We start from the raw sequence: 24238 nt of genomic DNA, 5'->3' as shown, positions 1-24238 counted from the left end.
TTCATATATTGGGGTGATACTAAATATTTGTGCGTATCAACCAAAAATGGGTGTTTTCAGGGAATATGTGGCAAATCTTTAGTGATAAATAGGCCCCATCATCACTGCCAGGTATTCAGGGAGGGGGTTATATAGCTGGGGCGCCAATCAGTACTAATATCTTCCTGAAGATTACGTCATTGAGGCTTTGCTACACTCTGAATACTTTTGCTTATGAACTGCAGGGGCCTATTCATTATGTTAACATTCCATCTCGCTGAGAGCGCCGGAGCAATTCATCATTCTCAATCGGCTGTCTCCCCAAACTGTTTCACTACACCTTTCAGAGCGTCACGCATGCGCACAAGAGACCCGACGGCCGGCGGAAGGAGCCGGACAGGGGCGGAGGGATCTGAAAGGATCCCTCCTCGCAACCCGAACCTTCTTCCCATAGGAAAGGAGCAGGTTGCAATACACAAGCGGGAGCAAACGTCATCTGAAGATGGCAAATGCTCCCGCAGTCAAGCTCCGAAAATATTGTATTTTCGGAGCTTGAAGAATTCTGTCCCCATACTAGTGTATAGGGACAGCGGGCCATTCCGCAAGAGGAAGGTAAGTAGGAGATATTTGTGATACTAGTGTATGGGGACAGCGGGCCATTCCGCAAGAAGAAGGTAAGTAGGAGATATCTGTGATACTAGTGTATGGGGACAGCGGGCCATTCCACAAGAGGAAGGTAAGTAGGAGATATTTGTGATACTAGTGTATGGGGACAGCGGGCCATTCCGCAAGAAGGTAAGTAGGAGATATCTGTGATACTAGTGTATGGGGACAGCGGGCCATTCCGCAAGAGGAAGCTAAGTAGGAGATATCTGTGATACTAGTGTATGGGGACAGCGGGCCATTCCGCAAGAGGAAGGTAAGTAGGAGATATTTGTGATACTAGTGTATGGGGACAGCGGGCCATTCCGCAAGAGGAAGGTAAGTAGGAGATATTTGTGATACTAATGTATGGGGACAGCGGGCCATTCCGCAAGAAGAAGGTAAGTAGGAGATATCTGTGATACTAGTGTATGGGGACAGCGGGCCATTCCGCAAGAGGAAGGTAAGTAGGAGATATCTGTGATACTAGTGTATGGGGACAGCGGGCCATTCCGCAAGAGGAAGGTAAGTAGGAGATATTTGTGATACTAGTGTATGGGGACAGCGGGCCATTCCGCAAGAGGAAGGTAAGTAGGAGATATTTGTGATACTAATGTATGGGGACAGCGGGCCATTCCGCAAGAAGAAGGTAAGTAGGAGATATCTGTGATACTAGTGTATGGGGACAGCGGGCCATTCCGCAAGAGGAAGGTAAGTAGGAGATATCTGTGATACTAGTGTATGGGGACAGCGGGCCATTCCGCTAAAGGAAGGTAAGTAGGAGATATTTGTGATACTAGTGTATAGGGACAGCGGGCCATTCCGCAAAAGGATGGTAAGCAGGTGATATTTGTGATATCTCCTGTTTTACCTTCTTGATGAATGGCCCAATAACTTAATTTCTACAACTGCAGGTGAAAATTTTCATTTTCTCCTGTTTTTGTTGAAAGTAAGTGATGATGAGTTGGCCCCACAGTGGTAGATATAAAGAAGAATGGTCTAGATCAGGGCAACCTGTGCCATTACATATCTATTGTGGCACTAGAAATCCGAGAATACCCTGCCAGCCAAAGACACCAGTAGTTTTACACCAGCTATAGAGGCACCTTGCTGGAGCCTCACCTTAATTATGACATAAAACATTCCCATGTGATTTTTACAGCTTTATGGTTATAGCTGACGACTCTCCTGTATTTGTCATGGGCACATGACACTACCAGTAAGGAAATAAAACGGTGCAGTAAGCCAGTAAATTAAACGTTTGTTTCTTCTATTAGTCTGGGTCCGCATGCGTACAGTGGTTGGCAGTCTGTAGTCTTCCGGTTTGCGGACGTCATTGTACAATTAGGCGCTGGTTGGCACATGGAATGCACTGCGCCTGCTCACAACAATCACCTGAAGCGTGAACCGTGAGATGTCTTAAAGGGACAGCTGCGAGATAGATCGACACATACAGCTCTGATAATGTCCCGGGGTGTCCGGGACCAGTATGACCGGAGGTATCACGTGACCGACACCCGGACTAATCCCAAAGGTTTTACAGAGTACAAAGTCATTGCTGAGGTAAGTCACTGGTGTCATGCTACAGTAGTAGTTCTAAATTAGTGTGTGTACTAGGTACGTCAGGGTATGTGTTTTTGGATTTATAAAGTATTTTAAACGGCCAATGGCTTAATAACAGATATGTGCATATTATATGTGTCTTGAAGCACACATCTGTACAGCAAATTGTACCAGTTTGTTGTTGTTTTTACATTTTACAAATGTAATGGAGTGCAGAGATGTGTTTAGATAATTTACATGCATTAAATATTATTGTACCATTTGTCTTTTTATTATTATTCTTAGGGTTAGATTGATGTCATTTTTTTTATTATTATCCTTAGGGCCAGTTCAATGTCCCATTTGCTAACGATAATTTACATGAATTCAGTATATTTAAACAGGAAGGAATAGCTCTAATGTGGTAAGGTGCCCATACACGGTGCGATATGAACCTTGCGACGTGACCTTCGACCTGACGGCAGACATCGGGCGGTCCTCGCACACTGAGCGATCGGGTGGCTGACCGCCCGATATGCTGGCACCCCTCTTCCCCACCCGCATAGCACTGCATGGGATCGTACATCGCATCCCCAGATCAAGTGAACCTGCAGTAAGATCTGGAGGTGCGATGCACGACCCCACGGGAGCACGCACTGGCCGATATAGCAACGATATCGTACCAATCTGTCGGATCGGCTGCTATATCGCACCGTGTATGGGTACCTTTAGAGTTACAGTATGGCATAATAGCAATTTTTTTGATGGATAATGGTGCCAGTATGACATGGTCAGTGTAACATGGATTTTCAATGTGCAGCTTTCAAAAACTAACTGGACTCTGGAATGGTGTTGACCAGTAAGAGTTTTTGGATAACATAATGATGATGTAATCTATCCTCTGGTAATGCTTTCTAGTGAAGCTGATGGATGTGCATCTTTTCTGTCTCTATAAAAGATCCTATTTGTTATCAGATATGAAGGGCTCTTGAGTTCTACATTATTTTGACCAACCCTGTTCTTTTATATGAATAGTTTGCTGATGATCATGCTGGAGGGAAATCATTAATGCATGACTTATCACATGACCCATCAAAGCATCTCATTCATAAAACCAGTATAGGAAATGGTCTGTTTTATGATCATTCTAGCATTGTAAGATTCATCTGCACAATTACCTTGCACTGATCATAAGCCTGCAAGTAAGTAAATCTGGGTTAAGATAGCCATACACTGAGCAATTATATTTCCAACTTGCCAAGTAAAGGCAAAAGGCAAATTGGAACAGTAAACCTTCGGTGTATGATAGCAAATGATAATCTGCCATTTTAAAGATAGCAAAAAAACAATTGTTCATAATAGTAATACCCCCTTTAGAATTAACTTCCCGGGCTGAATACGGGCTTGAAACCCGTCTACACTGCAGACTGGACCCGGGTTATTGCCGGGGCTTCTCCTCTGCCAGTGCTTGGAGATGACATCATCTACAAGCGCCGGCTCTCCGCGGTAACCCGTTCACACTGCAGGTTCACACAGCTTGGTCACCATAGCAGCCGTACCCCTTGCACCCACGGTAGTTATGCCACTATTTGCATGGATGTTAGCAAACAGTGGGGTCCTTTTCAGGATCAATGTATTGGGGTTATTGGAGAGGACAGTGTAAACAAATAGAGGCTGCTACAGTGCCCAGTCTTTGCAACGCCAGGTATTCCAGCTAGTTTTAAATGCGCCAAAATCAGAGTGAAAACTGACATGGGTTTTCCCTTGATTTTAGGGTAACCAGCACTGGGCTGGTGCAACCATAGAGGGGAGGCCTACAGTGTGGGGGGCCCCCACCATGATTCCAGCCAGTCCCAGACCAGTTGGTTCCTTGCAGGGGGGGAGACTTTCAATTTGATTGTTAAATTCCTCTGTGATGAAGGAATACACCAGTCATGACGAGATGCCATTTAGGACCTTAACTTGGGAAATGTGGCAGACAAACTGTGGAAAATAAGTGGGGGAAGGCCTCACAAGAAGATGCATATGAGAATGAGGAGCAGCACTGTTTTTCTGGGAGAAACTTTGAATGAAATGTTGTTTCCCAGAGCAAGACAGAAGAACTACAACCTGATATTAGGACAGTTTCCCCTACAGAATTTTGCATGGGACCAGCTTAAAGATGCATTTAGAGCTGTGATAAGTGTTAATGGGGACGAGAAGCTTTTCCAGCCTGCTCGGGATACCGTTTATTTTATAGGAAAAGATGGCTTGTTGTACCATGTTAGTACCGTACAAGGAAAGTGGTTACAATAGCTCATGATTCCACAGCTGGATGTTCTGCTGGTACTAGAAAAAGCACATTCTCATTTATGTGGGAGCCATATTTGTGTTTTTTTCTTTCTAACCTCCACCAAGAAATACTTTGTGGTTCTGCCTTCATCCACCTTTACGAAACATCACAGGTTTTCATAATAAAATCTGTACTTGGCAACAATAATGCATTCTTTATTTTTATGTGTTAGAATGAACTGCATACAATGTGTAGAATCATATGGTAGCCGAACATGGCATACTAATTTGTCATACCTCCCAACAGTCAAAATCCAGAATCCCTTGCGGATTTAGTGAGTGCCCAAAATGGGGCTTGACCTTACTGTATGCCCCTGTTTTCATCACTCTGGGGGGGTGTCCAGCACCCCCAGAGATGCTGGGCTGCCCCAAAGCCCTCTGCACTGTATCTTTTATCTATTCACCTGCTGCTCTGCTATGGTGAGAGAGCGCTCTCTCAAAGTGGGGTGGTTGGGGGCATGACCTGTGTATTTATTGGTGCCTGGATGGCGGAGATCTGGGCATTAGAAACCTTCATCTCTGCATTTCCTAACGCCTTCTGTAGTATAGGATGTTATTGTCTGTGATTACTAAATAAAAACTACTAAGATGGCACATCCTTTCGAATGAGGGTGCCCTAATGTGTGTAAGTGCCAGGTTGGGTGAGATTGTGCTGCTTGTTGTTTTTTTTTATTTATTGTTGCTATTCATATGCTATGTTTTTTATATTTTTTATACAGTTTATACCAAAGAAGAACCCCCAGGATCTTAAAGAGGTACATTTATCATTAATATGTTTAATTATTAATATAATATCAATATTGTTCAAAGATAAGCATATTGTAATTGAATCATGCTATATATATATATATAATATATATTGTGCAAAAGTGTTAGGCGGGTGTGGGGAAAAAATGCTGCAGAGCTTCAAAAATTGAAGTGTTAATAGTTTATTTGGTGTGACCACCCTTTGCCTTCAAAACAGCACAATTTCTTCTAGGTACACTTGCACAAAGTCAGGGATTTTGTAGGATTATAGTCAGGTGTATGATAAACCAGTCATACCAAACACTGGGCCTGATTCAGACCCACTCGCAAGCGCATTGCGCTTGCAAGCGGGTCGATTGTGGGCCAATGCGCATGTGCGGCTATTAGAGCAGGAAGTCCACTGGGGCTTGCGGCAATGAGACCCTACCGTAAGGGTCTCGTCGGAAGCCTGATGGTCACTTGCAATAGCTGTGGTTGGTTACCCACAGCCATGTGAGAGGCCAGGAGGCCACACATAGAAAAAAACAAAACGCACTTTTATTTTTTAAAGCATTCTTACTTTGCAGCATTTTTACACACCTGCCTAACACTTTTGTACAGTACTGTACATGCTAAGTAAGTTTGTTATAAACCATTTTAAAGTTTATTGAAATACACTGAAGGCAGCCATCTTGTGTGTCAAATCAATAATTCTAATAATGCAGCCTATCAGTGACCTCATTGAGCATGTCCCACATATGTTCCTAGCTAAATGATTACCAGAAATATGGTTAAGCTGACAAAAATGGCTGCCTTTATTGTGTGTAGAGGGAATGGTATGATTCAAGTGCTGGATAGCTGCTTTCAGCAATCTTTAAAAGACTTGCAGAGAAAGGGGGAGATTTATCAAACCTTCTATTGTGGAGTAGATGATTGGATTCTAGCTATCATATAATAGAATGCTAACTAGATGAATGATAGCTAGAATGTTTTCGGTTGTTTGGGTCAACTCATCCACTTGTCCTCTGTAGATGGTTTGATAAATCTGCCCCAAAGTCTGTTTTCTAAGGGGCCTGTACATAACTCATTATTTTGGATACAGGGCCGTATTCAATTAGTTTCACACCCGCGATACTTTTCCGCATGCCGCCCTTTTCGCCAACTTCGTGTGTTTTAGCCGCGGCAACTTTTTGTGCGCGTCCCCGCTATTCACCGTATTCAATTCCAAAGGACGCGAAAACGCGTCCCGGTGAAACTCTAACAGGCGAAAAGTGCTGTCAGAATTGGGGAATCAACCTGACACCCCCCAAAAGATGCACTAACATTGGGGATCAATGTAGATGTCCCCAATTAGCCATACTGAAGCTATTTGGGGTGAAGAATAGCATTAAGCAGTATTTTTCTTTGGTGAAAATAAGTAGTCCTGTCAAATTTGGGGGACTTGAAAATGTGTGCAAGCATAGTTAAAAATCGCTAAAGACAACTTTTAAGTGCTGCAAACAACGCACCTTCAGCAAACACCTGCAAAAAAAACCCCTCCCTCATATTATCAGACCCCCCCAAAAGTCTGTTTCGCTAGTTTTTGCGTTTGTACCCCCACTTGTACTTTTTCACCCCCATTTTCAAAGTGCTTTTTGGGGGGTTTTCTTTTGATGCAGTTATTCTTTGGTGGTCTGTCCAAAGGGTGCAGAGTGGTTTCCGCACCTTTGCACCCCAAAACCGCAATTCTGTACTTTTTTCCGCCAGGTATTCATAGGCGAAACTTTTTCGCCTATTACATTGCATTGACTTTCCACACTGGTGAAAAGACGCAAGATTTGAATACGGCTGAAAGTTTCCGCCTGGCGAAATGACGTCACTCGCGATACTTTACATCGGATTTGGACTTTTCGCCTGGAATTGAATACAGGCCATAGTTGGTAAAGGGTTAACTTTTAACAATCTATTCTGTTATTTACAAGCTACTGTGCAGAATCCTTTATTATGCCCACTTTTCAGAGACTCGTCTGTAATAATTAGTTTGGCAGTTTTGCAAAGGTCAAGGACGCAGGGCGGTTTTAATTTCAATTTCTCAGATCTTCGATTATATTACCCCGCAATTCTGTTCCATATGCTGGTGACATCATTCTCTTTCCTATGTATCAGTGAGAGAACAAGGGTTTTGTAATTCTGATGAATCTGATGTGTCAGGGGGTAGCTGTGCCAGCTCTCCTGAGTCACAGAAGCGGTGTTGGACTGGGTCATGACCCACATGGCGTATGCTCTGGTAGAGGCCTACATGGCGTATGCGCTGGTAGGGGCCCACATGGCGAACACGCTGGTAGGGGCCCACATGGCGAACGCGCTGGTAGGGGCCCACATGGCGAACGCGCTGGTAGGGGCCCACATGGCGAACGCGCTGGTAGGGGCCCACATGGCGAACGCGCTGGTAGGGGCCCACATGGCGAACGCGCTGGTAGGGGCCCACATGGCGAACGCGCTGGTAGGGGCCCACATGGCGAACGCGCTGGTAGGGGCCCACATGGCGAACGCGCTGGTAGGGGCCCACATGGGCGAACGCGCTGGTAGGGGCCCACATGGGCGAACGCGCTGGTAGGGGCCCACATGGGCGAACGCGCTGGTAGGGGCCCACATGGCCAATGCGCTGGTAGGGGCCCACATGGCCAATGCGTTGGTAGGGTCCCACATGGCGAATGTGCTGGTAGGGGCCCACATGGTGAATGCGCTGGCAGGGGCCCACATGGCGATTGCGCTGGTAGGGGCCCACAGGACGAATGCGCTGATAGGGGCCCACATGGCGAATGCGCTGGTAGGGGCCCACAGGGCGAATGCGCTGGTAGGGGCCCACAGGGCGAATGCTCTGGTAGGGGCCCACAGGGCGAATGCTCTGGTAGGGGCCCACAGGGCGAATGCTCTGGTAGGGGCCCACTGAAGGTAGATGGCGCAACACGTAAGGGCTATGGCCAGCTGATTCATGGGGTGTGACCACCCACCTGAGGGGCAGAAGTAAAGAATAATATCTGCTCAGATTCAGATCCAGATTAAGAATAAAAATAACAATAATGCCTGTAGTATGCTATTCTAGTATAAGTTTATAACTAGACGTGGGCAATTCCATGGTCGCAGACTAACATTCAGAGCACACATTTTGAACTATGATCTTAATAATCTAGTCATAAATTTTCAGGAACAAAACTGTAAGTGGTATTAGTTGGTACTCCAAACGATGTAGTGTAGGATGAAACACAATGCATTGGTTCCAAATTAATATAGTATATGTCCAAGACCATTAAATTGGTCACAGACTAACAAGGAAAGTGGTCTCGGACTAACAAATGAAAATCATTTTCAAAAGTATATTGAAACAGCTTTTTAACATTGTAATGGCTGCAATGGAGGATTGAAAAGGAAATAAAATGATTTGCTGATATGGAGATTACAACCTTAAGTGAACCACTATCTCAGAAAGGAAAAAAGCATGTACACTTGAGTAGATTTAGCATTACAAGCAAATTTCTGCAAGAGATTCTGAAAATATTGTTGAAATATGGATTGCTGTACTGTTCTGCCTCAATGAATGCTCCATAACTGTAGCATTCTCCTTTACCTATACACAATATACAAAATGGCATGAAATCAGGTTCTTGCTAGAAGGCCCGGAGCTGCATTCATGTAAGTTCATGGCTGGAATCTCTGGGCACATTAGCAGGCACTGGTGGCTAACTGTAGCAACCAATACTGGTGGACAAGCCACTTGAACCAAGGCAACCTCACAGAGTAAGGATGGCCAGCCGTGGAGAGACCAGATAAGATAAGTAACATGGCACATGGGAACCTTGGCATCGCTTTAACCCCTTCCACTGAATCTGTGTAAATGCTGCTTGTGCCAGTCACCAGGACCCCATACAAAAAAAAAATACTGCATGACCTATCTGTGCCAAAGTCCGGAAAAGACACAAGGAAAGAGGAGGAGCTGTATTGTATACTGTCTTAGGCATTGTATCTAGCCTGTTAGAAAAGTTAGAAAAAAGTTAGAAAAGTTGTGCTAATTCACAGACTTCCTGTTCTCCAGGGAGGCTTCATGCCCTCTCCCAAGATGGCCAACGTCATCACTACTGTGCATATGAAGGGGTCATCTTATCTGTACATGGTGGGAGAAAGAAGTCTCCTACTTAGCTCCTATGTTCAAACATCCCTGCAACACTACCTGTTTAAAAAATACGGTCACCGGCTGGTGAACTGTATAGAACCCTGCTCCGCTCCATTACCAGTGTGCATGTAAGAGTGAGTATGGCTGTATCTACTATACTTCAATAAACCAACACCACTGGTTAAGTGACTTATTACTTTGTTGTAGTTTGAGTCATCCGCTGGTGTGGGCCTACATAACCCTGCAATATCAACACCTGAAAAACGAAAAGTGAAGTATTCCTATAGCGGGGCACTCAAAAACAATTATCAATATTATATCAAAATGTTATCAACCATTCATAGTTAGGAAATGTCACTATTATTATAATTAAAATTACTTAACTATGAATGGTTGATAACATTTTGATATAATATTGATAATTGTTTTTGAGTGCCACGCTATAGGAATACTTCACTTTTCTTTTTTCAGGTGTTCATTTTTATTTCTGGGTGCACCTCCCCAACAGAATAGATATTCATTGATATTTAAGTGTATGGGGATAGAACAATCTATTACTATCTTGGTCTGTGCGGATTGCTTTTTCTATTTAATATCAACACCTGCACATACATAATTTCCAATGCTTAAAACTTTAAAAACATGTGAAATCTTATTATAGGCTATGCTGAATTCATAAAACCTACCATGAAATGAATAACGTTGTGTAATAATACTTGTGTTAGTCCGTGACCATGCGTTTGTCCGTGACCATGCGTTTGTCCGTGACCATGCGTTTGTCCGTGACCATGCGTTTGTCCGTGACCATGCGTTAGTCCGTGACCATGCGTTTGTCCGTGACCATGCGTTTGTCCGTGACCATGCGTTTGTCCGTGACCATGCGTTTGTCCGTGACCATGCGTTTGTCCGTGACCATGCGTTTGTCCGTGACCATGCGTTAGTCCGCAACCATCAATTTTACTGAATATGCTAACTTTTGAGTTGCTTCAAATATACCTGATTATTGGCCCATCTAAGTAGTAAGAAAAGTCTGAGTTCCAAAAAAAAATATTAACATGGTCACGAACTAACAGTTGGCACCATGGCTAGGTATAAAAGAAAGTATACATACCTATTTCATCTCCAAAAGTCTTAAAATAACATCCTAGCCTTTTTTACATTGGCAGCCATCTCTGAAATTGCAAAGCATCATGGGTATGCATCTGGTCAGGGATATAGGAATGTTTGAATATTCATGTTTATTACTTTGAAACAGTCCAAGCTTATGACATTATTAAAATGTTTACAACATTCATTAGATTAATAATTGAGGAAAAAGGAGACTAATTTAAGAAACTAGAATAAATTGCCTCTCTTCTATATTCAATAAAATTCTTTCATGTTGCAACTTTGTCCACCTTAATGTGGAATTGCCCTTAAGTAATCATTTTTACATTCAGTACCCAGAAGGGATAGGGCTCTACTAAGTCTTGCAGAGAGATAAAGTACCAATCAATCAACTCCTAATTTTACAGGCTTATGTTTGAAAAATGTTAGTTAGGAGCTGATTGGTTGGTGCTTCCACTTTATCTCTCTCCAAGGCTCAGTACATAGACCCCATAGTGAGTAGAAACTGTGGGTCCCTGGAAGTTGCAGGGCCTGATTAAGGGTTCTGACCACCCTAGACTAATTCACTCTGCCCCCCACACCCCCTCATGAAAAAGTTTATATTTGTATTCAGCGATACACACCTCCCACCTGTCCTTAAAATTGGTACAAAGTCCTGAGTAAGCAGGACAGACACTTACATTTGTGACTGCTCCTCTAGATTCAGGACGGTAGGCAGATCTTTCCTCTCTCTCCTACCTGTTCTACAGCTCTCGCTAACTGTTGCTGCTTGCCTGGGTCCTGTGACATTGGGGCCCGGTGTGGGAAATGGGACAGGTACATTAGATGCGGGAGAATGAGTAAACATTCTAGGCTTCTCTTCCCCCAAACAGCCTCGCAATTAAATCAACAGAGCCGCCCCCTGCAACCTGAACCGTTCTAAAATAAATAATAATCAAATGTAATGATCAGTCCTATTTTCTCCCAAGCAGACCCGACATTAAATGAATAGACCTGTATCACCCTAAGCTGTACTGACATTATATTAGTAGCATTCATATTTGACTAATAAAACTTGCCCCCCTCCCAACAAACCCCAACATTTTTATAAGCACTCAAATGTAATACATATCCTACCTCCTGAAACCTAGCCCTCTGTTACATTAATAGCACCCAAACCACCCAACAAAACTAAATATGTGTTACTGAGTTTTTACTCTTAATTTAAAGTATATAGCCACCACATCAATTAAATAGACCCACCCTAGGGCCAGAATTACCTTGAGCGCCAAGTGGGGGGGGGAGTGCATACAGCGGACTGACTATGAAATAGAGCACACTGGGGGGTAACAGGCCCTGTCTGGACAGCAGGAGAAGCCCAACAGTTGGAGTTAAGGTGCCATTTACCCCATGTGATATTGTGATTGTTAAACTAATGGTGCATACACACGGTCAGACTTGCTAGATCAACGATGAACGATTTTACCAACGATCTCATTAACGATGAACGATTTCTGACAGTATTTAAATGAATGAAATCGTCCAGATCTGACTGCAAACACAGTATATTTCAGGTATCGTTATCTGACATGCGGGCACGCGCATCGTTCGTCGATGCATGTCACACATGTCAACGATATGAACGATGTAATGATTTTTACAATAGTTATCGTTCATATCTTCCAGAAAATCTGACTGTGTGTACCCTCCATTACTGTGGATACCCTGTCCATTATTTCTCTAATTTATCCTGTATTATGGGCATGTATTTTCACGATTATACAGACTGCCACTATCTGTACGTTTTGATAGCCCTCATTAGCAGTGTGCACTGCAGCAGCCCTATAACAGGTGCAATACCATCTACATGCCCTTGTTATACTATGCGAATGCCCCTGGATGGTAATCCCATTAGTTTCCTTTGCCCACAAGTGGACATGTGACTGAGTTGCGTACACCTGGTTCTGGAGCATGCACAGTGTGAATACACGCAAGATACGTCTGCAGCATCAACCCATGGGGTATACAGATGTGTCCACATCCATCTTACCTATGTGCGCAACAAGTTGTGTTAAACATAACGTGAGCGCCATGTGACTCATTAGCGGCAAGCATCTTGTACGACTTTTTACCGGCAAATGCGTCTTATTATAATATGATGCGCAAGCAGCTTCTGCTGATTAAAATGATATGCAGCATGCCTATATTCTGTGTGCAACTGCAGGTGTATCTGCTTGCAAAATGCTACATTACAGTGTCACATCGGCTATCTATAGGATAACTTTAACTTCTTGTTACTTATCATATGTCATCATTCAGATCATTGTTTGGAAACGTTACAGCGACTTTAAGAAACTTCATGGAGAGCTCTCCTATACGCATAGAAATCTCTTCCAGCGCACTCAGGATTTCCCAGCATTTCCCCGTGCTCAGGTTTTTGGTGAGTGGTTATTTGTACTGATTCATTAAGAAGAGAGGACAACTGTAATGTCATAAATTGTGCCAGTAAGCCTGCCAAAGCTCCTTTAAACAAGAACAGCACATTTTTCTTTTTCTTCCATTGTGCCCTCTCTAAGCTCAAAGAACCTCTATCCATGCCGTCATGCAGTGATCTGTCCAAAGTTGACCGTATGGAGAAGTATTGAGTGTAAACAGTGCTGAGTATGGAGATCAGGGTCACCTGACTGGATGACTACCGCTGCTTGTCCTATTGGCTGCCCTTGACTACCCTACACAGCACAGTTTACATGTGTACACACTATGTGATCCGTTGTACAATATATTGTTCTGTCACATATCGGAACGATATATCGTACGGACCGTGCGTTGTGTACGCCCGACCCGACGTTCGCGACAGTCATTCATTGCATTGTTCCATCTGCTGTTCTGCACAGAAGATGGGACGATGCAATGAATGATGCCATGTTGATACATGCATGTTACAATATATCACGCGGTTGTACACCGGATCGTGCAGTGTGTATGACGCGTGCTATGTATCTTTACATCGCGTTGTTCCCTGGCTAGGTCACACATCGTATTTAGTGTGTACCCAGCTTAAGTCTACTAGTGCAGTGGATCTAAATCCTTTTTGAGCACACAGAACCCTTAACTAGCTACATAAATGAATATCCCACTACCCTCCAAAGCTGGGCCACACGGTTTCAGTTTCTTAACTAAAGAAGTTGCACAATTGTTACAATGTCAGTTTCTTTACTAAGATCAGGGGCGTCCTCTTCTTGTTTCCTCTGTAAACTACTGCTTGCTATGTGCTTGTTAGCCAGTTACAATATCCCAACAGTAATGTAGCCCTAATTGCAGACTAACCCAAACTCTAACCGTAAGCCTAAAATCAGGAATCGACATTAACAATGTTATTATTGTCATTGTCGACATTTTGAATGTTGACAGTCTGACTGCATATTGGGGCTGATTCTTGTTTGAACGGAATTGCAAAGCTACATGAACGCAGGCCGGTTTGCAATTCCGTCATTGTAAATATGCAAATGCAGCAGGAGGTGTATGACTGGGCGGACACACCCCGATTTCCGGGAACGGCGGCCGCCCCGGCACTGCCCCTATCAATTAGGTAGAGGCACAGAAGGGGCTGCATGCGATTACGCAGGACCCATTCTGCACACTCGCATTGCGTACAATGCTGAATCAGCCCTATGGTCCTGGAAATGTGAAATGCGGATAGGTTAAAACGAAGCAAAGGACATTTGTTTTCTATCTGTGTACTACAATGCATATGAATACAGAGATTTTTAGTACTAGCTTGATCAAGTTAGAAAGCTCCCTCATTGTGTGTGTAATAACCTTCTGCTGACCTTCCCCTCACCTGACTCAATTCCTAACAGAACTGAGAAAGGAGAATCATGGTAGCTGAACTGCGTAAGCCAAAGTAAAGACTTGGTGGCCATTTACCAATATAACAAAAAATCGAAAATAATTTTCTACTTCAGGGTCCATAGGGTATCCACAGGATACCTTGGGGTATAGGTGATGACGTCAGTCTTCAGGCACCACAGAGTTAAAGTTTTCAGCCTCCCAGGATGCATCTGGGTCCCTCTCCTATACCCCGCCCCCGGGCCAAGGCATCCCAGTTTCGTCGGTGCCTGGCCGGAGTCGGAGGCACTGTGCAGAGGGGGGCTATGAAGAGCCCCTGAAGTTTCTTTTAAAGGCAGCGCTGGCTGCACATCTGGGAGTACAGCATGGACAGTCAGTACTGACGTCCATGACGTCTCCCCTACACCCCGCCGGTACCAGAACGCCGGTACTGATCCGGGGATGCTGGTAGACATTTGGGGTCACGGCTAGCGGTGTCCCCAGATGTTTTGGACCATGGCCGGATCCAAGGGGATGCAGGTAAGCAGCGGGGTCCCGCGGTGGGTCCCCGCTGGTCACATGGTCCTGAGTCCCCAGGCAGGGGGCTCCCTGGGGACTGGCTGCAGCGTGGAGCCAGGCGACCAACCTGCGCTTCCACTACCCCCTGGGACAGCGGGCCGCTGCTGAGCGGCATGCGCTGCGGCGTCCCAGGGGTTAAATGCGTGCCAGGGGAGCGCGCTTTCCCTGTCTCACAGCCGGCGCCTCCCCTGCTGCACACAGCCTCTCTGCTCTGCCTGATTGGCCACAGTGTGTCAGCTGTCCTCCCCAGGCCGGCCTCCTTCATCTTCTGCTCCTCGGTGGCCATCTTTAAAGCATGGTGAACACTGCTGGAAGCCTGTGAGCGGTGGCATTGCGGTCTGGGTCCCCCAGCATACCTCTCCTCTGTTTGTCACAGGTCAGTGTATGCAGCGCTGAGTCCTACCAGCCTGAGGGTCTGAGTAGTTGAGAATCAGCGCTAATAGTGCAGGGATTTGTTTCTTCTGCATTGTATGTGACTGAACTGCTAGCGTCTGCTGTCTGTACTTTCACTTTCTACTGTCAGCTTTATTACTGTCCCTGATCTTGCTCTGCTCAAAGCCCTTGCGGTGCGCGGTGTGCAGGGTGTTATTCACACTATACCAATACGTATAGGTGTGAGTGTCACATACTTACCATCATGTCTGAGACTGATTTTCCTCTCCAGCTCATGTGTACTAAATGTAAGGTACCAATAGCGGAGGGGGAGGGTAACGCGGAGGGGTTATGCCCCCAGTGCCTGGCACTGTCACGGCCTCTTATGGTCACGGTCCCGGTACAGGAACCTCCCTGGGCTTGTTTCGCTAAGGTGCTTACAACCCTTGTGGGCCAGCTAGCTCCGCCACCTGCGTTTACCCAGACGGGTTTGTCCCAGCAGTCAGTGGTGTCGTCACCCATGCGGGAGTTCCCGAGACAATTGATGGTACCCCACAGTCTCCCTGTCCCTTCCCAGGTTTCTCCGGAGCCTGCGTGGGTTAATACTCTTAACTACATCGGTTCAGCAATTGTCCGATGTTTTACAGGGGGAGTCTGTGTTGCGGCCTCATAACGGCCGGTGGCGTCTTTATCTGCTCCTTATGGGGATGACAATGAGACGTCAGATCATGGGGAGATTCTCGATCTATCTGACCAAGAACCTCTCCGTACCAAAGAGCCGGACGCTAAGTCCAAGGTGTATATCCCTGGTCTTATTCGAGCGGTCCGCTCGGCTTTAGTTATTGAGGATATTGATCCTTTGGTGGCCACATTCATATATGCCTTTTTAAGGATATTAAGGGTGAGGCTACGGTTTTCCCTCTTTCTGATCAATTAGTGGATCATTTAGAGGAGGCGTGGAAAAATCCAGGTAAACGGTTTCAGCCCCAGAGACGCTTAGCCGTGGCTTATCCGTTTGCGGTCAATTATTTTTCTAAGCGGGAATCCCCTACGCAAGTGGATTCACATGTCACACGCCTAGTCAAAAGTGCCACGTTGCCTATGCCTTCGATGTCATCCTTGAAGGATGTCACTGACCGCAAGGTGGAGATCTGCCTCAAATCCGTTTATTCCCTTGCAGGGAAGCATCCAGACCGGCTCTGGCCGTGTGTTGGGTAGCCAGAGCTATGGAGCGCTGGGCGGATAATTTGGAGGCGTCTTTGGACTCTGACTGTTCGGCTGAACAGACCGAGTTGGTGGGCAATCTCCGAGACTCGGCCACTTACATTAATGAAGCGGCTTTAGATATTTGTATGCTCACCTCTAGGATCTCCTCTGCAGCTGTGGCTGCTCGTCGCACCTTATGGTTGCGTTCTTGGAAAGCGGACGCGGATTCCAAAAAGGGATTAGAAAGTCTGGACAGGTACTATTTGGTCCAGATCTGGACAAAATTGTAGTTACGTTGGCAGCAGCAAAATCTGCATGTCTTCTGACTGCTACGATTCCTTCTAGTGCTGGTGGGCCGTCCTTTTGGCCTCACAGGGCCCAAGGTAGGCCTAAAGTACAGTCCTTTCCACGGCAGGCTGGGGCCAAGAAATTGTCCAAGCCCAAGAAACAGGTCTGGAGTACCAGACGTCCGGCTCCTAGGTCAGATAACAAACCTGCGGCCTGACGGTCCAGGCCTCCTTTTGGGGGACCCCAAAGTGGGGTGCGCCTGCTTCAGTTCGCCCGGTGCTGGTCGCAGTGCATGTTCCAATTTCCCAGAGGGGCCTGGGTTTCTATTCCATTCTATTTTTGGTGCAGAAACCCAATGGGTCTTACCGTTCAATACTAAACCTAAAGGCCCTCAGCAAGTCCTTGAGGGTGCCTCTGTTTCGGATGGAGACCCTGCGGTCCATTATTCTGGCACTGGAACCTGGGGACTACATGGTGTCATTGGACATCCAGGACGCTTACCTGCATGTCCCTATTCTTTTGCGCCATCAGCAGTTCCTCAAATTGGCAATCTGCAACGAACATTTCCAGTTCCGGGCACTGCCTTTTGGCCTGGTGACTGCTCCACGGGTATTCACCAAGGTCATGGCGGTCATGGCGGCTCTCCTGCGGATGCAGGGAGTCCGACTGTTGCCTTATCTGGACGACCTCCTGTTGATAGCGGGGTCTCCAGAGCTTCTTTTACACCATCTGGATCTGACGATTGCGGTACTGCAACGTCACGGCTGGTTGACAAACTGGCAGAGGTCCACTCTCACCCCGTCTCAGAGGATCCTGCACCTCGGGGCCTTATTGGACTCCAGGCAGCAGTGGATCTTTGTGATGGAGGAAAAGATCCTTGCTTTGTAGTTGAGGGTGCGCAGTTGTCTGCAGTGTCGTCGAGTGTCGATACACTTGGCAAAGAGGTTATTGGGCTCAATGGTGTCGGTATTCGACATGGTGGAGTACGCCCAATGTCACTCCAAACCTCTGCTGCTATTGATCCGGTCCAGATGGAATGGATTGCCTCAGTGTCTCAAGTCCCAGACGATGGGGCTCACTCCGGATGTTCGCCTGTCTCTAACCTGGTGTTTGTAGACGACCCACCTCAACAAGGGTCGCCCGTTCTGGGTGGCGAACTGGGTCTTGTTAACAACGGACGCCAGTCTCCGGTGCTGGGGAGCTGTCACGGGTCCACACTTGTTTCAGGGCAGGTGGACTCGGGCGGTAGCGGAGCTTCCAATAAACATTTTGGAGCTCCATGCGGTGTCAAGAGCTCTCCAGCGGGCACAGCCGGTTCTCCAGGGTCACCCTGTGCAGGTCCCGTCGGACAACGCCACCACGGTGGCCTATTTAAACCAGCAAGGAGGAACCAGGAGAGTGGTCTTTATACCAGGACGTCTTTCGGAGTCTGGTGGACAAGTGGGGTCTTCCAGAGATAGACCTCATGGCGTCCCGGCACAACAACAAGTTGCCGGTGTACGGGTCTCGAACCTGAGACGAAAAGGCGTCTCTGGTGTATGCCCTGTCCGTCTAGTAGACGTTCCAGTTTGCCTACCTTTTCCCTCCGTTTTCCCTTCTTCCGCGGGTATTACGGAAATTCAAATCAAGAAGGAGGTACGCTACTGTTGATAGCTTCCGAGTGGCCCAGACGGCACTGGTTCTCCGACCTCTAGAGTCTGTCAGTAGACGTTCCTCTGAGGTTACCATTACGACCGAATCTGCTGTCATAGGGTCCTTGTCTTCACCCGGACCTGACTCGGTGTGGCTGTTGAAACGGTCATGCTAAGGTCCAGAGGGTTTTTCTAGCTCCGTGGTGCAAACCATACTAAGAGCTCGTAAACCTTCCTCGGCAAGAATCTACCATCGTGTGTGGCATACTTTCTTCCGGTGGTGTAGACCTAGAGGGTATTCCCTTAGGGAGTTCCGCCTGTCTAGGGTGTTGGCTTTCCTACAGGCTGGACTGGATCATGGGCTTCGCCTGGCTTCTCTGAAAGTGCAGGTGTCTGCCCTGTCAGTCTGGTTTCATCGTAGGATTGCTGCGCTCTCTGATGTGCACACCTTTATGCGAGGTGTTCTTCGCATTCAGCCACCTTTTGTTCCACCGGTGGCGCCTTGGAATTGGGCTGTGGTCCTGAGAGTTCTCTAGGGGCCGCCGTTTGAACCACTGGACTCAGTGGACTTTAAATGGCTTACAGCTGAAACCATATTCCTTCTGGCCATTGCCTCGGCCAGACGGATTTCGGATTCAGGGGTTCTCTCTTGTAGACCCCCTTTTCTGATTTTTCATAGGAATAGGGCGGTGCTTCGCACTCGTCCGGGATTCCTTCCCGAAGTGGTATCCAGTTTTCACATCAATGAAGAAATTGTTGTGCCGGCTTTCAATTCACCTGGACTTTCAGTGGGTGACGCCACTTGGGATGTTGTGCGGGCATTGAGAATTTATGTTGACCGCACTTCTTCTTTTAGGAAGTCGGACGCCTTGTTTGTCCTCTATGGCTTCCGTAAAAAGGGTTGGCCTGCTTCAAAGTAGACTTTGGCAGGCTGTATTCGTATGGCAATTTCAGATGAAGGTCTTCCAGTTCCCTCCTTGGTGAGGGCTCATTCCACTAGGTCTGTGGGTCCTTCATTTGCAGCTAGACGTGGTGCCTCTGCAGTTCAGATCTGCAAGGCTGCTACGTAGTCTTCTGTCAATACCTTTGTGAGGTATTACGCTTTTGACATCTTTGCCTCTCAGGATGCTTCCTTCGGGCGGCGGATTCTCCTCTCAGCACAGGAGCGTCCCCACCCTTAAAGGATACTGCTTTGGGACATCCCCAAGGTATCCTGTGGATACCCTATGGACCCTGAAGTAGAAAATATGAGATATGGTAAGAACTTACCCTTGTTATCTCTATTTCTACAAAGTCCATAGGGTTCCACAGGACTCCCGCCCTGTCGCACCTGTACTGCAGATGGGCTTTATTCTGGTCACCGGTTTTTCCGTCTCCCTATGGTGAGAATGTGATTCCTGTGAGTGTCCAGATTTTTTTTTTTTATTCTTCTCTCTCTTTCTTCTCCTCCTCCGGCCTATGGCTTGTGACGTAACTGAGATGCCTTGGCGCGGGGGCGGGGTATAGGAGAGGGACCCAGATGCATCCTGGGAGGCTGAAAACTTTAACTCTGTGGTGCCTGAAGACTGACGTCATCACCTATACCCCAAGTTATCCTGTGGAACCCTATGGACTTCGTAGAAATAGAGATAACAAGGGTAAGTTCTTACCATATCTCATATTTTTCATATGTTTACCAAAAGTGTATATTATATCTCCATACTATAATAAGTCATTGCTCCAATATAGACCATGTTGTATATCTTACATGGCATTTACATGGCCTGCTATAACAGACCTCTCTCCTATACTGTACATTGGTGTGCACTTATTCTTGCATGTATCATGTAATAAACCATTCTCTGGTGTTGCACTGATTGTGTGTAAGGACATGATCAGAGATGTCAGTGTGTTTATGTATAGGTGTGTGTATATATACAGTGTAGATAATATTATATGATAACATGTTGAGCTCTATCTTATTTAAGCATTTCCTTTTTGCCAGGACGTTTTGAGGCTCCCGTTATAGAGGAACGGAGACAGGCTGCAGAAGATATGCTGAGGTTCTCTGTGAGCATCCCAGCTCTCAATAATAGCCCACAGCTAAAGGAGTTCTTCAGGGTAAGTAAGACACATGGGAACGGGGCAATGGAGACTTGCTCTCTCCTGTCTGCCACTATGCCACTGAATGGTGTTGTGTGTATGATCTCAGCAGACAGGAGAAGCTACACTGCGATCAGACGGTCCGGACTCTGCAGATGCTCTTGTGTTGCCTCCGCCTTTACTCCCACAACCAGTTAGATGCTCCTCTATAGAAATAAAAGAAGAAATAAATGGTGCGGATGTGGCAGCGTCAGAGGCTGTGGTGGAACATGCTGAGGACAGTGTCAGTGATGGTAAGTTATTGCATTGATAAGGGAGGGGCATGGAATTAAATTAGTGTAGCAGATTGGAAAATAAAGCATATATGCAAAGCCGTAACTTCCCAATGTCATTTCATTCCATTAGTCTGGTGTAGTTTTCCATCTCTACTTTATAACGTCACTTTCTATAGCAGTAGTGAGATCTCTCACTGGGACTAATGTAGGGTAGAATGCGAAGGGGCTCAGTCACTATGACGTTCATAATGTCCACACGGGAATGTCCACTCTTATGATTGCAGCATGGTTAAAATGTGGACATATGACATTTCGACATAGTGAAATTGTCGATACTGGCATCGACCTTTTACAGCGTTATGATTAGTGTCAACATTTTATAAGTCGACATACTCTTTCGATTCACAGTGCATGTCGACGTTATGTACTCCACGTACTATGTTGATATTTTAAACGCTGACATAACGTATGTATCCTAATGCAAGCCGACTACAATTGCTAACTCATTGCAGGCATGGAAAAGAATGCATATATTCTCCTGTATGCAGAGTTGTACACATCTCTGCGCCAAACCGCCCCTACCTGTATGCTTGGTTACATAGCCGTCGTCATTCACTCGCACCATCCCTGGTGTAAAAGATCTGCCTGAAAATGGTGTAATTAAGAGTAAGCACAGCTGTGCATAGCCCGCAGTCTCTTCCGCATACCCTCTGTGAAGTTTGGGTGGTAACCGGCTGGTAGTTATGGAGATAAACTGAGGTGCGTACAACACTGCATCACCTGGCGTACACTCTGCCCTGGAGCATGCGCCGTGCAAAAACACACAAGATATACTCACCAAAGCGATGTGTTCAAATCTGCATCAGCCCCACAGTGTTTATAGTATCTTCATATAGATTTTTATTATTATTATCAATATTATTTTATAACTATCATTGCTTCTTAACCTTGTTATTCTTTGATATCTTTCCCTAACATTATAACATAAGGTTGGTGTCAGCTTTATGAAGCTGGCATGGTGGTACTTGGCTATTACTAGGAAACACTGTTTCCCCATCACATACTGTAGGAAGTGCGTCTTACTTCTGCTTACTGCTTATTTAATGCAATGTTTCCCTAGAAGAGCATCATGATACATCTCTATTTAGGCTGCAAAAATATGCTGCTCATGTGACACCAGCCTTATGACATTGCGGAGACATACATGTATTTTCTTGGTCACACTGCAGCATTTAATCTTAATTGAGTAATGTAACAGCCTGTGAGCTGCAGCATTTAATCTTAATTGAGTAATGTAACAGCCTGTGAGCTGCAGGAAGACACCAGATTTAGGTCATTTAGGAGCTATATTTAAAGCTGCAATATTTCAAAAGGCAAAACCAACCTAGTTTTGCCTTTTAAAATATTGCTGATGTAAAGAAGCGGCATGGATGAGGAGAGAAGAGCTTCTGTACAATGTGCAATGTTTAGTGACCGTTGTTACTTTCTGCAGAACCAACTGCGTTTGATTTACTCTTTGATCTGAGTGAAGACTTCTGTCAGATAGAGGCTGATGAGACTCACAATCCACTTCCATCCACAAAAACACTGGATCCCAATGACTTGGCACTGTTTGACCCTTGTTATACAGAAGGTAAGCGCGTATTAGTTACATTAGCTGGTAGGATACAATAGTGCTCTGTAGTCAGTGACGGAACTACCATCATTGCAACAGAGCATGAGGTGACGGAGTTATTACTGCCGATGTAATCTGCTGTATTTATTACCAGCTGGTGCAGGTATTAGGAGTGAATACAGGCGCCTCTCAGCAGAGGAGAGTGGAGCTGCAGGAGAACGGGCCACATTGCTGCCTCCTGAGCAATTTATAGAGAGGCCTGGAGATGCAGTGTACCGCCCCTGTCCTAAACGGATAATGGTGAACCACTTTAAATGGCATGAGATGTTTTTTTTTTCGTCAAAGTTAATTGAGGTTTAAAATAATAGTGTTTTTCTATTTGTTTATTTTTGTCAATTCTTAAAATCATGCAAAATTAGAAGTGATTGTTTTGTTTTTTGTTTTTTTTTAGAAATTCTTTTTAAAATTTGAAAAGTCTCACAGCGTATAAAGACAACTACATAACAATATCACATTGGTAAAGTATAAAGGGTAATAGACAATTTATTCCTTTTGAACCGAGCAGATCGGATAATATCCAATATACAATCCCATTTACCAACATATATAAGTAAACTTAAAAAAATTAAGACATATACAACAAACCGTATGTAAAAAGGAGGGGGGGGGTAGACAAGACAAAGGAAATAGGTGAAGGAAAGTACGGGGTTTGGTAAAACAAATACCAAGGTGAAGTATAACACTGTAAAAATTCAACGGTCAGATAAAACTTGAACTAAACGAAATAAGATTACATCTGAGTCCTAGGTACTATCGCTTTATATGAGGGAGATGACTTAAACTTCATCCAATTGAACCAAGTTGCGACAAAATCTGAGTATTTCTCTAGGGCTGTATAAAAGATATTCATATAAAAGTCCATTCGTTGGCACCAATCCCACACCGAGGGAGCCACCACTGAGCGCCAGCCTACCGGAACAACCGCTCTAGCAACATTATGTATATGCTTAAGGAGGACATTTTTCTATTCCGGGATATAGGCGTGTCTGTATACGATAGTAAACGGAATTCTGGTCCAGTCGGAACCTGGAAACCCAGAATTTCGGAGGCTAATGTTATAATCTTGGACCAAAAGGGGGGTATTAGGTGGCAGCCCCACCATATGTGTATCAGAGTACCTTTATCTTTGCCATATCTCCAACACAGAGGAGAAACAGATGGGAAAAACATATGTAATAGTACTGGACATCTGTACCATCGTGGCAGAAGCTTATATTGGGTATCCAGGACTTCTAAGCTAGCAGAACATACAGAAGTAATTTGAAGGGCCTTCTTCCAATTTATAGGTATACCACAATTTATAAGATCCCCGTCCCAAGCTTCACAAAATGATAGGTTATCAGGAAAGTGGTCATATATAAGGATTTGGTACAGTAGATACCTGAGATAACATGAGTGGGGTCTGAAGAGTGAAATCACATGGTTTCAAATGCTGTAAGACAGGGGTCTTCAACCTTGGCCCTCCAGCTGCTGTGGAACTACACATCCCAGCATGCACTGCCATAGTTTTAGCATGCTGTTATATCAAAAAGGTGGCAGTGCATGCTGGGATGTGTAGTTCCACAGCAGCGGGCGGGCCAAGGTTGAAGACCGCTGCTGTAAGGTCTGTACCAAATTGAGAAATTCCTCCCAGAAAGGATGCGAAGTGGCGAACCTGGAATCCCGTTCAGAAATACCAGCAGACATACTGTACATAAGTCCAAAAAGGGCTTAAACACACCATCAGCAACCAGATGTTTAAGTCTAGCAATGCCTACCAATGCCTGCCTCCCTCCACAAAGACGCAGTCCGACCTGAAGTTCCAGAAGAAATAAAGAGGATTATTTAAAATAAAAGTTAGAAGAGA

The 24238-nt window shown here is 45.4% G+C and overlaps 1 protein-coding gene across 2 annotated transcripts in view; it reads left to right on the top strand.

The window, feature by feature from the left end:
- The first annotated feature begins 2008 nt into the window (after positions 1–2008).
- The window catches only part of SNX15 (sorting nexin 15), a 35137-nt gene continuing 12907 nt past the window's right edge, over positions 2009–24238 (top strand). The window contains exons 1-6 of one of the 2 annotated variants that reach the window (XM_088480013.1): positions 2009–2184; positions 5214–5249; positions 12776–12896; positions 20345–20460; positions 20555–20735; positions 22210–22350. In XM_088480013.1, the coding sequence (XP_088336139.1) occupies positions 2086–2184; positions 5214–5249; positions 12776–12896; positions 20345–20460; positions 20555–20735; positions 22210–22350 (694 nt within the window). In that variant the 5' untranslated portion in view covers positions 2009–2085. Of the gene's footprint in view, positions 2185–5213; positions 5250–12775; positions 12897–20344; positions 20461–20551; positions 20736–22209; positions 22351–24238 lie in introns of both variants that reach the window. The other variant, XM_088480012.1, reaches the window with a different exon arrangement.

This window comes from Taudactylus pleione, unplaced genomic scaffold (assembly GCF_031769625.1).
Source record: "Taudactylus pleione unplaced genomic scaffold, aTauple2 ptg000250l, whole genome shotgun sequence".
NCBI lineage: Eukaryota > Metazoa > Chordata > Amphibia > Anura > Myobatrachidae > Taudactylus > Taudactylus pleione.
The sequence above is the reverse complement of the archived record's forward strand: the minus strand, read 5'-3'. Positions and strand labels throughout refer to the sequence as shown.